Source organism: Cupressus sempervirens, chromosome 8 (assembly GCF_028749045.1).
Source record: "Cupressus sempervirens isolate cs-2001-9-10 chromosome 8, ASM2874904v1, whole genome shotgun sequence".
NCBI lineage: Eukaryota > Viridiplantae > Streptophyta > Pinopsida > Cupressales > Cupressaceae > Cupressus > Cupressus sempervirens.
The window spans coordinates 618732795-618751431 of record NC_143125.1 but is presented as its reverse complement, the minus strand read 5'-3'; the positions used below and the strand labels follow the sequence as shown (position 1 = coordinate 618751431).

Genomic DNA, 18637 nt, shown 5'->3' with positions numbered 1-18637 from the left:
TCATTGATTGTCTGGCTGAGGGTTTGTGTGAGGTTTCTGTGGATTGTTCCGAGTGTTGTTGCAAATTGTTGCTGTGGTATAACAAATTGTTGAATTCTCCTACTGTTAGAACTATGGCTAAGGAGAGGTCTATTGCCAAAGAAGTTCAATTGTTGTTGAAGGGAGATATTATAATTCTCATCACCTGCGAATTGTTTGAAGTTTTGTGATTCTCAGTGCCTGCAATTTGTATTGAGGAAGGAGTGCTGATATCACAAGTTGGCGCTGCTGTTCAAGGGAAACGTACACAAATCTGAAATGCAGACCTGCAAATTAAGAGATTGTGGTTCAATTGGGAGACCATACGAATTTTTGTACAGTCTATGATCATTCTCCATAACTGGCGGCCATTGTTGTGACTTGTGATTCATCATTTGAAAGTCGTGATTGTATCTAAGGAGGTTGGAACATTTGTACGGGCCGGTGTTTCCAGTTTTAACCAACAGCGTGGGCAATCAAAGCTATAAGCCTGTGCGAGTTTACAGGGGCAGCCGTACTGAGGCAGAAAGGGTGACATATCACAGCAGTAAGTCGCTTGCACGTGCCCAGTGACCTGCACATTGGTTGATGGCAAGGGCATTGGCAGTTAAGGAAGGACATTTGGCAGCCCAGCTAGGCATATTTGACTGAAGTCCAGGTGCCCATAGTTATTTATGAAATTCTGATTTAAGGTTCTCAATTAAAATAAAAGAATTTCCTTGCAATGATAATCTGATTCTACTTCTTCATTTCAAAATTCCTGCATATTGGACTTGGGAAATATTGAATAAATGAGAAAAAAATATTTTAACATGGCCAAACTATAAATTCGGTAAACGAAATTGGTGTTATTAAGTTATAGCCGGCAAAGGGTTTTTACACTAATTTACATGTGTCTAACTTCCATTGCAAGAATCCAGTATATAGAGTGAGGAAAAACTTAGGAAACCTAAGTGGTTTCCAAAAGCATGGACCAAGCCAAGGTGCCCAATTTAGGGGGTCAAATTTGCCTGCTCAAATTCTAATGTCCCACATGATGAGTCCACCTTTTGGGGACACTATGATGAGCCAAGCCAAGGTTTTTTTCTAGTTTTCCAATATGACTGTTACATGTGTATTTAAGATTGGATTATGTCATTGTACAGGTGAAGGTTGAATGCAATAATATTTGTGAGATTGTTTTATCTCGGTATTTTCTAGTCTGCGCTGGTTTATCTAAAAATTGCATAATTTATCTATTAATATTTCAGAAAATTATTTGAGAGAATTTTGGGGAAATATCTGGTTGGGGATATTACAATGGTATTAGAGTTGGTTTTCCTACTAGTCTGTGAAGCGTTACTAGAGATAAATTTCCAGAGGTGGTTCTTTTGCCAGCTTATGAGGTTCAGAAGGAGAAGTCTTCACATTTGCATTATCAAAGACTTAAACATGAATATTAATTTTCCAAGCTATCTTATTGAGCATCAGAGGCAATAAAATCATTGTGTTAATTATTTTGGCAAGGGTTAATTTTGCTGGTGACATGCCAAAAATGCCCAAATTGTTTGAAATTGTAGGTCCCTTATTCAAATACATATTATTGTATGCCATTTACATGGCATGTTGAGGCACCTTTTGTAAATCTTATTGAGCGGAGGATATAAGGAAGCTAAATTAATCAAAGGACATTTGATTTATTCCCGGAATAAATGTAATACTTTAGTGTTAGCATATAAATATTTAATAGGACATTCTCATTGTCGTTTTCCCTACCGGTGGAGTTAGAAGTAACGCAAAACAGTTAAATCGAATCTTGCTGAGCCGTTTTCAAGCTTCATTTCCTAAAGTATGTTGGGCTATGCACATAATTACGAACATCTTGAAGGCATCAAATAATTTCTTCTTTTGCTGTGAGTGTCGACGGAGTAGGATTTATTCAAGCTCTAAACGCCTGTACATGAGTTGACTCTTCTGCCTATATATGGTTGTTTGTTGATAAAGTCAAACTTAATGTTGAAGTGATATCTCTTGGACATTTATTGATTGTTGATGCATGTGGTGGTGTAGGTTTGTTTCAAAAATAAGAGCTTTGAAAATTGCGCAACTTTTTGACTGCCTACGGTCCTATCTATAATGAATCACGTCTATTAAAGTCAAAGCATAGACACACATGCCTGTGGAATGCTGTACGTGGTGGTTAGTGATCCTATACCTGGTATGACAGTAAAATTTGCTCAATTTCTTTGGTATTGACTATAGTTGAACGGGTTGTTCAACTCTTGAAACAAGGATCACTATTTTCCATGATCTCAATGTTCCTTGATAGAGCCATAGTGAATGTGTTCCGGCAGGGAGCTGTTTCTAGATTATATCATATTGGAAACTAGAATATTGCACAAATGGATTTCACTATACATGTCAGTGAACTCTGTCATATCAATAAGGTCAGCATTTTGGTTTTTTGGAGTTACAACACAAGGAAAACTGATTTCTCTTGCGTGAGTGTTCTTCTTGCTGGAGTAGTGGTGGCTCAGTCTAAATGCAGCCATTTATTGCCCATGAACGGATACACATGCTGGTAGTACCTAGCTCTTGGCTTCACTCTAATGTCTGAATTTGCGAAGAAAGAATTCAAGGGATTCAATAAGTAGTTTGGTGTGAGAAGAACTTGAGGAGATAACTGACATAAGTTAAGTTTGATGGGAACCTTTGCTCATAAAACTTAATTTGATGACTATACAATAAACACCTCAAGCCGTTTGACAAAATGATAATGTGTTTGAAAACGAAAAATCTAGGGAGTTCTTTGATCTATGTTCATTCACATTTTCATTTTGATATGAATTTAGACTGTGAGCTATATCAATTGCTTCTTAGCAATTCTATTTAAATTGGAACATCCAATCAGCATACATGCAAATTGTTTGATAAATCTCTTGTAAGATGAAAGGATAGAGTAGAGTGTTGGAAATGAAGAGAATAACTGAGAGGGGAGGGGTGAATCAGTTACCACAAAAATAATTCCTTGTCCCTAGTTGCCAAATCAAACTTTTTGCTGATAATGCAATTCTTTATCCATCTCGGTTAAAACTAAGTTCTCATTGTAACTCATTTAACAAAGTAGTCTTAATGATTGTTAATCTATTTTAACCTTTAGTAACTTAGTTGTAGAAATATAAAGCATAAAACAAATAACATGAACACAAATGACACCAAGATTTAACGTGGAAGCCCAATTTGGGGAAACCACCATGCAACTAGTTACAATATTTTTACTCTTATGAAGTAAGCCCTGTTAGGAACCAACCTTGTTAAAGGTTACAATACATACGGTTAAGCATGACCTTGTTAGAGAATTTAGCTCACCTTGTTAGGAGTGGCCTGGTTAGAAATCTTCAAACACTTCAATCTTGAAATGTCACCTTTTTAGACGATTTACAATCTGACTGTTAAGTCAACTCTATTAAGAGATTTCTTCATTGCTACAATGATCAGAAGATAACAATAATTTGACCTGATTTATGAAGCAACTTCCTTTGCAGATTCAAATCTCTGTTTTGTCTTGACCTCTGCATCCTTGATGATTAGAATATTCTTTGCTGCTTATCTTCCACACTTGCCTACTCTTCCTTTTTCTTCGATCACATATCCATCTTATTCGATACGTCCACACTTCATTACACTTCATGATCTTTCTTATATATCATAAGCTTTGTCAATTCGACTTGAATACCTTTTCAAATAATCATTAAACATCCAACTAGTCGGCCTCAATTAGTTAACTAATTAACAAATGTAATTTGCTGATACTCGGTCAATGCTGGGATTAATCACTCAGTGAACACTGTGATTCCTTTGATGCTCGACCACTCGGTTGACATTGTGGTTTCTTCATTGCCCGACTAGACTCGACTAATACTAAATGTCCTTCATTGCCCGACTGCTCGATTGATACTGAATGTCTTCATTGCTCGACTGCTTGGTTGACACTGAATGTGCTCGGTTAATACTGACATTTGTGTAATATCAATGACAACATACAATTTGAAGAATTGTTACCAACATAGAGTAGTGTTGGTGCAGAAAATTTCAGTGGAAACAGAGGTAATTTTCAATGCATCAAATTTGGTGAAAGCAAAATGAAATAAAAACAATGGAAAACCTGAAAAGCAATGTTTTTTTAAAGGAATTTAATGATACATTCAATGGTTATTAGCTACGAGCCTTATAGAAAAAAGTAGGGAAGGGTTGTACATCATTTGATGACAATTGGAGTCTATGAAATCTATGGATGGTGTTCTTTCAATACTAGAAGAATTGGATTCTTATTTATCCAAAGTGGACCAGTCAAATTTGGGGTTGTTGAACTGGGCTTTGCAGACCTCAATGGCTTCCTTAGTCCAACACAGGTTAATGAAGCATCCATGTGAAGATTTGAGACTAACGATTGCTTCTTGTCTCAGTAACATTATCAGAATAATAGCTCTTGTTGCACCTTATAATGATAGCATCTTGAAAAAGGTTTTACAACTGGTTGTGGACAGCTTATGGTGATTTCATGATGTCAAAAGCATTACCTTCAGTAAGGACCTTGTAACTTGTGCAAAAGCCACATTTTTTATCATCATATTGGTTCTCAGTTGTGAAAGAATGATTCTACAATAGTTTCAATGTTTCTTAAGGGAATTTAGGGAGCATCTTCTAGAGAATGCAAGGATTTGCATAAAAACTATCATGTCCTTAATCTTGGATGAGGATGATAACGTATTTAAGCAATTGCAATAAAATTTGTTGGCAATTTGGAGAGAACATAAGATCTCACCTATGACATATGAGCTCACAGAGGATTTGATTGAACATAAGATTGAGCAAGAACCAAATGAGAAAAGGGCATCTTTGTTTCACATGCCAGCATACTTGGTCACTTGATCACATGGGTGAGAACAACAAGAAGTTCAGGTCAATGTTGAAGAAGATAAGAATCCAACAGTGTGGCTCCAAAATAATGATACTCAAGCTTGCAAAGAAGTGGAACCAGCTACGGTTAATGGTAATGGATATACTCGGCTCTTATTTGGTGACTTGGAAGTTGTAATTGACAAGCATTTTGGTGTTCCCAGGGAATAAAATGAATCCTCCCAGGATGATGAATCATTCAGAAATGATGACATAATAAAAGATAAGGCTATGCATTTAGTGATGCAAGCAAACTTTTTAAATGAATTTGAAAATAGTGCACCAGATAACCAAAACTCTCCCAACCCAAGGGCTGTCCAAACTTGTATACATGAGCTAGACATTACATATTATACCAGGCTGAAAATCAAAATTTTATGACAACCACTCACACGGAAGATCGTCTTAATTCTAAAACCAAAGGAACTCATACAAGTTTTTGAAGGGATCAATACCCTGGGTGAAAATGAAAGTGAGCATAATATTTCCACTTAAACTATTCAATAAATTATGCTGAAGAAGGACAAAAGGACCAGTAAGAAGTCAAACACAAGAGTTTTTGATGAATAATGTATGTATGAGGCACTGATATGCAACAATGAAAGAGTTGATATGATAAGTTCCATTGGCAGATTTCAAGGTAGTTTCAGCCAAGAGACTACGATGATCACAAGTCTTCCATGGTTAGAAGATGTTGCGCTTGAGACAAATTGAATAATGGCAAAAGAAAACCACAAGAATTCTGTTTTTTGCAACAACAGTTATATGCCTTCACAATATCATGAGGTAACACTTTTTCCACACAAGGACGAGGATAAACCAAGTGATACCAGTTCTGAAATTTCATTTGATGATGATCCTTTCATCGCTGGAGATGTTGGTTTGAATGATTACACTTGTAGTGAATCAGAATTTGCTGCATTATCTTTGATGAGTAATGAAGACTCCTACAACTCATCTATAGATTAGTCTTTGAGTCCTTATGATATGGTGGCTGTTTACTTATTGGTGGGTGATTTTATTTTCATCCATACATCAGTTATTAGTGGCTACTATGCTTGGTCTTCCATTGCATTTTTATATTTGACTTGGTCTATACGAGTTATTGACTTGCATGGGCTTTTACAGAGACATGACTATGTGTTAGATATTGTACATGAGATGGATTTCTTTCCTATACATGGGAATTGTGACACCTTTAACACCATTCTCAATGTTAGCATATTTTATAGCAGCAACATTTGTTGGCCTAATGGGTTCATCTTTGTGCATATTGGAGGTATTTTTGGCATTTGTTGGGTGGACTACCTATTCAAATGGCTGTTACAAGAAGATGGTTGAATGATAAACATCTATTTCTACTCCGAGGATCGGTGGATAGACTGATTTGGATCTAGGCATTTATTACACAAAGTAATTGGTAGAACATATCGTGTATTAACAAATGATCAAATAGATCATTATAAAAATTTATACAAATGATCGAACAGTTTCTAATAAGACACTTGAGAAGATGGAGTAATTGATCTTATCTAACTAAATTACATAATATACAAAAGATGACCATTAAAGTAATAAAAGTATAATATTCTAATAACCGCCCCTAATGATCAATATGTCGACAACATCAAGCTATCTCTTGAATTTAACAAACTTATCTAGACCAAGAGGCTTGGTGAGAATCTTTGTAGTCTAATCTGTTGTTCGAACGCACTGCAAGGAAATTGTGTTGTCCTCAACTAACTGTCGATTGTAATGACAATGAACGCCCACATGTTTGATTCCTTCATGGATGACTAGGTTCTTGTCAAGTTTCAGCACTCCATGATTATTAGAGAGCAAGGGAGTAGGGCTTGCTTGAGATAAATGCATATCTATAAGCATTTGACGAAGTCAAACTACCTCACAAGCTACCTTAGAGTGAGATTGCATGTTTCCTCTTACTAGTTCAGGTGATTACACCAGATCCCAAACTGAACACATATTAAGAAGTTGATGCCTAAACTTGCCCAATTTGAATTTGTGAATCTACTAAGTCTAGAATCATGACACCTAGTGTAAAGATGTTCATAGTCAGAGGTGCCCACCACATGACAAAGTACACACTTTGTTGCTATCCAATGATCAACCTTGGGGGCTATCATGAAGCCTGAAATGTAGCTCATTGTAAAAGTGAGATCAGGTCTAGTGGTAATGAGATAGATGAGACTATCCACTAGTTGCACGTAAGTGGTTTCATCAACAATAGGAGAATTGGACTTAGTTGACAACTTTAGTCCTTTCTCTATAGTTGTGGAAGTAGGTTTACAATCCTGCATATGAAACTTGTCAAGCAAGTTCTTGGCATACTTTGAGAAATAAAGATGCTACCATTACGCTGTCAAAACCTAAACAATAATGGAGAAGCTCCAAATAGATTGCCATTTTTGTAAAGGTGCGGTTGCAACTCTCTATAACATCGCTTTGTTGAGGAGTGTATGGCTCGATTAACCGACGTTTTATGCCATGTATATCATAGAAAGTAGAGAAAACAACAGAACAAAACACACCCCATTATTAGATCTAAGAGATATAATAGAACAACCAACTCTTTTTCAACTATGGTCTTAAATTTCTGAAATACATTAAACGCATCTGATTTTTATTTAAGAAAGTGCATCCACATTTTCCTACTAAAATCATCAACAAGAAGTATGAAATACATGCACCTAGTAACAAAAGGAGTTTTCATTGAACCACACACATCAACATGGACCAACTGTAGTACCTTAGAGGTTCACCATGAGTCAACATCCTTGAGCGACATCTTGTGTTTCTTTCTAGCTTGACAAGCTCCACAAATTCATTGGTTTTGAGTTTGAGTTTTAGGTAGGCCAAGTACTAAATCACCTCGACCAAGTTGAGCTAGATAGTGAATGTTGAAGTTGCCATATTGTTGATGCCAAAGACTACTGATAGAAGATGATTTTGTTGTAAAGGTATGCACAAGAGAATCACCGATATCCACAAGTCTGTATGGATCATGATCCTTGATACCAATAGCTATAGTAGTGTGTGTCACATAATCAACAATAGAATACTTTGTGAGTTGAATACCACATCAAGCTGAGGAGAATGCCCCGTGAACTAACTCATAGAGAGTACTTCTAGTTCCATGCCAGGAACATGGTATACATTGAGGAAAATGAGATTCCTCCTAGTAGACTGTATATTTACGTTGCCTTGATGACAACTATATACTCTTCACCTAATTCAAATTTAACTGAATTAGTAAATGAAGAAAAATCTATAGACCAATCACATCTCTGAGTGAAATGCTGAGAAGCATCAAACTCTACATACCAAGCAGAAGATTCCACATGGTTTGCAAGTCTTTTAGCCATGAAGGCGTAAAAAGAAGACTCTTTTGCTTTGTGTGCTCAATAACATTGGCTTTAGGTTGCAACCCTTCCTGCTTCCACTTTTAAGATGCCAATTGATTGTGACAATCCTTAAGCAAATGGCAATATTTGTGACCATAGTTACACTTCACCTTCTCCTTTGAACCATTCAGAGATTGATTGTAGCCCTTTTGCTGAGATAGCTGAGAGTGTTTGAGAGTTGCCTTTATCCTTGTGGAAGGTATTGGCTGAAAAGACTTGCTTTAGGGAGGATGAGGTGGTATTGCTATCAAATTGTTATTTCCAACGATCTTGTTGCAAAAGTTTGGTGCACAACTCGAGAAAGTTTAGATCAACATTAGTAGAAGTAATGTTGAGAGTCTCTATAAAGGGCTCTTAATATTTTGGTAGACTCTTCAAGGTGATGGCTATCATATCTTCTTTCTCCATTTTCCAACCAGTAGCTTCGAGCTGATCCCAAATGTCCTTAATCTTCATGAGATGCTTCTGTAAGGACATGCGTTCATCCATCATGATGGAGAACAACTGGTTCTTGAGAAAGAACTCTCAACTCTTGTAGGATGTGCAACTCCTGTAGATGCTTCGAGATGTCTGCTGTAGACTTGCTAGAAGGAATCTAAGGCAACCGATTGTCTGTAACAAAGAGCTTGAGAAGCATGAAAACTTCCTAATTGCAATCATCAAACTTTTCCTAGTCTGCTTGGACTGAGGTAGGATGAGACTTTGTGTCCAAAACAATTGTATCAAGGCGGTGATATTTGAAGATTGTCAGCATGCATTGCTTCTAGGTGTTATAATTTTTGTTGTTGAATTTCTGGTTGTCTTCGAATTTTAAGTTGGTCAAAGATGCCATCTTGCACGCTTCCCAATGCACCAAAATGAGAAACAAAGAAGAGACGATAATATAGATTCAAAAACATGAAACCCTATGCTGAAAACAAAGGAAAATGCAAGTACAAACTTAAATAAAAATGAAGTATGATTGACACAGATTATGAGAAAAGTTTTCATTTTACCTAGGAAAATTCGAAGACAAGCCAAAAATCCTTGTAAAAACTCAAAAAGAATTTGAATTCCAAATTCAAATCAATTGATACAAATTGAGGCATTAAAAATGAGGTACCCAAAAAATTCTGAGATCAACCCAATTGAGCTCTTGAAAAAACCACCAAGAGTATATAACCATTTTTCAAATTTGGCAAGATAGCTAAGAGGTTTGAACAAAACTCTAGCCAACTACAAAATCTTTAAAAAATGATGGTGGAAGCCAAATGTCTTGGTGTGGATTAGAAACCCTAGACATTGCAAAAGACAATTGTAGGAGCGGGTCGAAATGCCCAAACAAAGATCCGACCACAATTTGATAAAAAAAAATAGGTTAGTGTTTACCCACATTTCAACAAGTTGATAAAAAAAGTGGTGCAAACAATGGCCACAAGTTGATAAAAATGACCACGGCTTCAAAAATCCCGTTGAATGTAGGCAAGAAAGGACCAAAAACACTAATCGTTTAGTAGAGGATGGCAAAGGAGAGCACCATGATTTGCAGCAACGAAAATCAGGTGAAAATAGGCCACGATTTAGCACCAACATATACAATGACGCCCATCTGATGCAAAAAAAAGACACAAAAAACCCTAGTTGGTTTTTAGAGAAATTTCTCCAAAAACTGTTAGATTAATTTCAATTTGTTTTTAACAAATAATTTCAGTGACGAAATTATAAATTTTTGATACATAAATTTTGCTCTGATACCATATTACGCAAAGTAATTGGTAAAAAAATTGATTTATTAACAAATAATCGTTAAAAAGAATTTTACAAATGTACAACATAGAAAGTTTCTAATAAGAAACTAAAGAAGATCAAGTCATCGATCTTTTCTAACTAAATAACATTATATATAAAAGATGACCATTAAAGTACTAAAATAATACTATTCTCATAGTCTTGACAGGATGAGGGCTTTGCTTATTGTGTATCATGATGAGTTGCTTCTTAGCTTGAAGCTTAGTGTTGTTATTGTCAGAATGACACATTATATAGGTGAAGCAGTGTCATTCAGGTTCACAAGATTGCTTCTTAAAAGAACAAAAGAGGAACTCCTTTTGGCATGCTTGAATATGTTTTGATTTCTGATCTCTCTTGGAGAGATTCGGAAAGCTATCAACTTTCTATTTAGAAACCTGAGGACGGAAACCTTCAGGCTTTTCTCGGTGGATTGGACAAAAACCCAGCTCATCCCTTGAGGTGGATTTGCGATGGAGTTCACAATTGCACTTCAGTTTCTTTTCTAGTTTTCCAATTTGACTGTTACTTCTGTATTTAAGATTGGATTATGTCATTGTACAGCTGAAGGTTGAATGCAATAATATTTCTGAGGTTGTTTTATCTGGGTATTCTCTAGTTTTTTCTGGTTAATCTAAAAATTGCATAATTTATCTATTTATATTTCAGAAAATTATTTGACAGAAATTTGGGGGAATATCCGATATGGGATATTACACTCCCACCAAACTTGGATGCTCCAATTCGGTGCACTCAAACCTCTTATAAGATTCTCTTATGTATCTCATCAAGTTTTTCTTCCATGTTCTTTTATGCTTACTTTATAAATCTTTCTTGCATTGTCTTAAATATCATAGATTCTCTTACACATCTTACAATTTTATAGATATTGGTGCATATCCTACGACATAAATGCTATTTGTTTGTCATGATATTGGATGCAAATGCAGAGGCATAGTGTATAATCCCAAAGAATCTTGATATCACTTTCAAGAAGGCTGCCCTTATCCACGTGGCTCCATATTTACAACAAATTACAAATATTGAATAAATACAAGTCTGCAAGATATACAAAATTCACACATTTTTCACTTGTGTAAATGGGCAACATTCACAAGGAAGGGGATTGAATCAACACACTGACATATACAACTAAGGACTTACACTTAAAATAATTTTTTTTTTGACTGGTGAAGATCAAGGAATTTTAGCTTGGTCCTTGTTCTAGGTGAGGCCATAAAACAGGGACCTCATTCTTGGTATTAACACTTGGCTGTTCTATTGGCATGCATGGCCGTTTTGCTCCTCTTACACATCCTCTTGCTACCTCCTCCTCCCAGATCTCCTGTATCTCCTATGCCTCCTCCTCCTCTTCCTCCTTTCCTCTCCTCATTCTACTTAGCATCCTCCTACTCCCCTCTCCATCCTCCATAATCATTAACTATGCCACTTTTTCACTGTTACATTGCAAGGTCAACTCCATTCTACTTTGAAAGTTATGCTTTAGATTTACAAAGCTTTTGACATGCTATGCCTCAAGTTACCCTTGACTGACCAAATTATTAAGTATGTGGCATATTTTATTACCAAATTTCTTAACCAACACATTTTTTGTAATTAGAACTTCAATTTGTAGTATTAGTTGGTTTTTTTAATTAATTGTATATCTAGTGCACAGATAATTTTTATACCCCACTCATCTTTTTGATGATTATTTTCTGCAAGTAGTCATTTCTTATATGACATTTCTTTTATATATATTGATATAAATTATAAGGCAAGTGGATCCACAGAGCATACAAATGCCTACAAGCAATGTCAGTAACATGGAGAAAAATGATGGTAATATATTAAACTAGTTACCTGCATGCTAAAATTCCTTCTGTTAGATTGGAAAAGTTTATGGTGCATGTAATTCCTTAAGAACCCACAAGTATGAATGTTGTGTATACACTTGGGACTCTTCTCCCTATTAGTAAATGCTATTCTTTTATGATGTACCATCGATTGAACAAATAGGGTAAATGAAGGATAGATGAATGGCTTGAGGGCTTGGCCATTGGGAAGCACTTTATTGACAGTAGACGTTAAAGTAGTTCTCTAATAGGACAAGGATATTTTAGTTCTGTCTTCTTCTACAAACTTTAAGATTGTCATGTACTCATCCAATGAACGAAGGTAAATGTTTTCCCTTATGTCAATGGAAGGAACCTGAGTTCCTTTAGCCACTTGACTCACTTTGGAAAATATGGCTTATAAGGCATGGTTGATGGTCATGTCATGACAATGTTTTTGTTGGCAGCTCTACTTTAACCTTTGAAGTTAATCTTGGCATCTTCTTGTGTAGGCTAGCCACCTTTCTTCATGTTGAATTCTATCCTTATCTGTTGACCAAATGATAAAATACAACCAGGGTTCGTAGATTTGGATCAAACACATAAACTAGCTGCTCAACAAAGGAAACATTGGAGCCTAAAAAGAGCAGAGTAGGAAAGATTATATAGCTGGGAGAAATCTTATAGGAAGTTGGAGACAAAAAATAAAGAGGGAGGCTTCTCCAACACCATTCCACCTAGAATGACTCAAGACTTGTTGATGTTACCTTTTGGAAATTCCACATTCAACCACCTTTCTTTGACATATGAACATACATGTTTTTGTTTCTAATCATAGGTTAAATGGATTAAACACTTTAGTATTGTACTTTCGGCTCTTCTAGGTGTCATTCAAGATCTTATAATGCCTGGGGCTGGCTTTAGTTCCTTATGTCTGTTGGCCAATCCTTTTGTAGATTTTATTTATTCACTTTTATGTGTTTCTGACTGCTTGTGAAAATCCCTTGTTCCATTGTTGAGGCATATCATTCTTTCTGGTTGAATTCTTATAAACATTGACTCCATTTGTAAGGAGCATCATATAAATAATAAGGGTGTAAGGTATACTGAAGACTAATTCATATGATGCTTTACTGATAATTCAAAACTTGTACTCAAGAAATAACTGACCAATGTTCTACCAATTACTCAGTGAAAAAATAAGGGCTCTTATATTTGGTGTCGTGCAAGAGTTAATAGTTATTGCACAGGAGTTCATAGTTGTAGTGCAAGAGTTCATAGCTCTTACCTGAGAGCTTTTGCATTGCACAAAAAATTTGCTTTGCTATGCAAGAGTTCATAGTTAGTAGGAAAGTGATTACTGTTGTTACACAAGGTGGCCAATCAAGACCTTTTTAGTGGCAGCGCATGGGATCTAAATTGTTGTGCAAGTTACAGATGTTGTGCAAGACATATTTGTTGCAGCAGTTGTTGAGCAAGAAAATCTAGTTTCTATGTAAGAAAGCTTAGTTGTCGTGCAAATGATTCTGTTCGCTGCTCATGAGAATGCAAGGAATTTTACCTTTATTACCGGATTCGCACCTTGTAGCCCAGATTTGGGTCTGGGTTCGCTGCAGGTCCAGGTTTTAACTGTGGGTCCGTCTGGGTCCTTGCTGGCATGAATGCGAGCGAACCTAGGAGGACCCACAATAGTAGGGTACAAAAACTGAAATGAAACAACTTAAAATAATGGTTTATTAAAAATATTATATTTTGTAACCCTAAAAGGAGTCTAGTAATAAATATTTCACTTAGGTACCCTCTCATTTGCTCTCTTATTTTGGTGTGCCCATTTTGCAAGTTTTAAGAGAAGGTTGTAGAGATTGTTTGTTCCAATGATGAGGATCTAGATATAGCTGCAGCCAGGAATACAGCCATCGATTCCTCATTGTTTGATGACCCATTTGACACTTGAAGGGCATTTGATACAATGGTCATTGATAAACTATTAAACACTTGCCATTTATCATTATGTTTCAAACTTTATTATTTGATGAACTACACAATGTTTTGAAATTTCATTTTACAATTTAGTAATTTAATATGATTTTCTTTACAATCATGAACATAGACTAATGAGTGGGTATTTAATGTTTATCTGTGACATTTGGCATTGATCAACAATCAAACAACAAAAATTCATACTACAAAATGACTAAGTTTTGCAATTATGCGCGTTACACACACACACACTCATGAACCCACCCACAAACCCAAATGGGATTTTTTTTTGCCCGAACGTACGAACCCAAATCCAAATTGGTAACTAAGAATTTTACTATTGCATAAGAGTGATTTGATTTTTACATCTAAAGCATTTTAGGGCAGAATCATTTGAAGCTTGGAAAGGTCCTAATAAGTTGCATCTCAAGCTTTTTGTAATCCATACCAAGTGCTACATTTTTCTTAGCTTTTCATTATCGTAGGAGGGGGACCCACTTTAAATAATGAACATAGAGAATAATTGCTAAGATGTTAGGTAATCAATTAAGGAGTGAAAGTATCCTTAAATAGGATATTGCAATAATCTATTCGTAAAGGACAAGATCGATAACTAAGAAAAGCAGAAATCATAACTAAAGAACAAAAAAATATTCCTAAATACTATCATAATAACATAAATTGTTAAAGTTTTATAGTCAAGTCCGATAAAAGATATTGCAAATATATATATATATATATATATATATATTATGATTATGCATAATATATATATCATTGATAACTTATATAAATAATTTAAATTGCATAATAAATTGGCTGACTTGATCGATTGTTTTAAACAAATTACTGTTGAACAGATTGCATGGTCAATCGTCTAGTTAATCACGTTTTGTTTAAACTTCAACATAAGGAGAAGTGATGTAGGAGTCACGAACCGACAGGACGTGACTCCACACTGGAGTCACCCCATCGGGTCGAGACTCCTCGTCACCCTTTATAAAGGGAATACTATCTACATTCAGATCATCGAATACGAGCACATATTCTCCACAGCCTGCTTAAACTGTCAAACAAGTGCAGAGCAATAATATTAATAAGCATAGTTATACAACTATATTCAAAAGGAATATAAAAGTTGAGAAGTTTCTGCCTGAAGCATTAGATAAATCTGATATACATGAAATTCAACATAAATGACCATTATAAACTAAATATAACACTCACATATGACAGTTTTTTCGACTTGAGGACTTGGTAAGAATGTCTGCATTCTGAGCCTTAGTAGGAACATACTGCAACATCATTGATCCATCGTCTACAAGTCGTATAGAATGACAATGAAGTTGTATGCTCATGGAAGACTGGGTTCTTGGCAAGCTATAGCACCCTTTGATTGTCACAAAACAAGGGTCAAGCATACAAAAGTGAGGATTTGTTATTGTCTAAATAATGAGAGCGCTATATGGATTATGTCCCTTGGAATATGGCCATACAGATAGTACAAATATACATGTGCTATTGGGGTAGACATTATCTTTATTTTTTAATACATTGTATTATATTTGAATCTTTAGCAATTTCATATTAACTACCTTTCACACTCTTATGATAGAAGTATTCTTAGGTGCCTTAATGTAAAGAGATTAAAACCATTCCTCAACAAACATCTTATCAGAGCAGATATAAATAACTAATTACCTAGTAAAATTTATCTTTCAATTTCTTGTTTCCTAAATGAAAAGGTTCTTGTTATTTGAAGTTTTATCTGATAAATCTGGGATTAGCATGATACATTATGAAAGTATGCAAACACGGTTTGTGAGAAAGCGTCATGTTGAATTTTGTAGTGTTATTTATTACGGCTATGTCGAGTTCTCTAATAGTCTGTTTCTATGTTGCAGTCTGCTTTTGGTGTCATACCAAATGTAAGAGTGAAGGGTAAAGCAGCCACAACTGTTGCAGATATACTAAGCCGTATGCAACTGGAACAACCTGTTGTGTCATCCAATGTGAGGGAACACTATGAATTAGCTTAAGCTCATTTTGTTTTGTTTTGCATAGTAGAATAATATGAAGTGAAAAGTACTACAATGGTTTTGTGATATGATATGCTAATGGTTTTCATTTGCAATGCTCAGGCAGGGATTCCAGAGATCGATACACTTATTTTACTAGATCGTCATGTAAGATTTTTAATTCTTTGATCCAACTGTTCTCATCCCGATTCTTGTGCATATGAATCCTTATATCCTTTGTAGTTTAGTTTAGAAACTTCATAACTAATATTGTCTATATTGTCATAGTTACATACATAGCAGCAAAAACCTTCAAGGAAAAAATCAGCAAACTAGAGATTAAAACTACTTGCGTTTGAAATTTAAAGGCATTTCCATACCATAGAAATATAGGGAGCAAACAAAATAGAGTCTAGTCCATGAACTGTCCAAATGAAAAGTTATCTAAAATTGGGTTACTATTCTTTGTAAGCTGCTGTGATGACCCTTGATTAGATGATGGTAAAATCATATATTGATGTATTTGTAAGTGTAATGCCAATTTCAATTGCAATACAAATGTTTAACATTTCACACATTTTCATTAATCGGTATTTAATAAGTAATCCCTACATAAAAATTAGACATTATAGTGAAATTCTATTATATAATAATACCATAGTATATAATTTTAGACATTATCATATTATGTTATTAACATTATAATATTCATATTAATACTATGTGTATATATATATATATATATATTTGATCGCTAAGAGGCCAAAGCCAAGATTAATTATTATTATGTGTTGTGATTAATTATTATTATTTATTAATCTCGAGTAGACTCGAACCCAAGACCTTCGAAATAAGAGGCTCACTATTTACCATTGTGTTATAGACTCTTGCCTTAATACTAAGTATATATTATACAACCATAATATAAATATTAAAATACATATTTTCTGAAGTATAATTAATTATACATAGTATATGAAACAATCCCAATTGACTGGGTTAGCGGTTGACCCAATAAACAAGAGTCACGACTTTCAGTGCTCCTCCCCACGGGGCATAATATTGGATTGGTCGAATCCTACAAGGACGACATCGGTCAGCAATATTAGTAATCAGCATAACAGATACAATTAATTAAAACTGTGATAAGGAAGGAAGAGGCACCGGAACCAACACACGCTACAAGATGAAATAAAGCCCGTGACAAGGAAGAGAGATGGTAACCAGCAAGCGCTATAGGAGGAAGAAAATTTAATCCCAGGAATATATGCTCTGCATCGTCAGGTCTAACCAGCATAAATATACAGGTTGCAATCAACAGAAAAGAAACATATATATAGATACACATACATATGTAATTCCACTTCCTCTGACTCCCCACAAGAGTAAATAGATACATGACCATTCTGGATACAGACAGTGGTATTCCATTGAATATACCAGTAAAAACCATATTAGAGTGGCGTCATCTTCATCAAGTCTTCCTACAAATAGAACTAACACCAAATGACAGAGAAATCAGTCAGAAGTAATTTGTTAAAGAAGAGGTAATATTACATTTGTTGATTATTGAAACAAAGACCTTATTCAAGCTCAGCTTGGTAGAGGGCATTTGTGATGAATGATGAGGTTCCTAAAGGTAATCCAGAGATTCAAGATATTCTTGAGAACATTCTAGTGAATGTTGTGATGCCAAACTGGAATCTAGAGATGAGATTTTGATAATCTTTTAGTGACAATATATACTGTAGCGTTTAACATATGCATATATGAGAGATAAGAAGCTTCTTCCAAGATCAGTATTGAGGGATAAGCCAATTATAGGTGATCCTAGAGGCCTTAGGGAAGTTTTTCTAAAGAGATGGTTGGTTAGCTGAGAGTTGTTCTCACCAGAGACTTAAGCAATCTGATTTGAGTCTCTTCCCTAAGGATTAAGTAGGATTTATCATGGATTAGAATATGGTTTACTGCATTAATGTTTATTTATTACTATGGATTTATGTGATGCACCATGACATCGTGCTCCTTGTATACTTGTGGCTGTGGACTTCTATATTCGATAAACACATTCAATAGACATCTCTGCTATAAACTATTTCATCTCTTTAATCTATTCTTCCTATGGCAGTTGACCAACATAAACTGAGATTTCTGGCATGATTTCAGAATATGAATTTACTTCCACAAATTGTTGTATATATGTTTTTGAACTGGTATCGCCTCTTCCATTTAATAAGGAATAAATTGATGAGTTCTGCCTTGATTTATAATGTATCTCTTAGCACTTAATTGTATTAAAAGATACTTGTTTATCATCGTGGCTTAAGATCATTCCATTGTTTATTCATATATTGTTGATTATGTATGCGCCATTGTTTCTTATAGAGGTTTGAGTTATATTTTTCATTATTAACTAATAGAGGGTTGATTATTAACTCATTTAGATACCTGTGACTTATCGATGTGATTCGTTCTCTCTTCGGCGCAAGTCTTAAATAGGTTATTGTCTTGACTCATGATGACTTGGCATGACTTACCTCATGAAGTTCATTTTATTAGTTTTGATGAGTGCAAACTTCATTACTTGGACATCATTTGAATATGGTTTGCAGTCTTTATCATAATTTTTGATCATGGTATTTGTATGCTTAATTTTTCT

The 18637-nt window shown here is 35.1% G+C and overlaps 1 protein-coding gene across 11 annotated transcripts in view; it reads left to right on the top strand.

The window, feature by feature from the left end:
* The window catches only part of ATVPS33 (Sec1/munc18-like (SM) proteins superfamily), a 352047-nt gene that overhangs the window by 39667 nt on the left and 293743 nt on the right, over positions 1-18637 (top strand). For all 11 annotated transcript variants that reach the window (XM_089798599.1, XM_089798593.1, XM_089798598.1 and 8 more), the window contains exons 7-8: positions 15865-15972; positions 16102-16146. In XM_089798599.1, coding sequence (XP_089654725.1) covers positions 15865-15972; positions 16102-16146 — 153 coding nt within the window. The remainder of the gene's footprint in view (positions 1-15864; positions 15973-16101; positions 16147-18637) is intronic.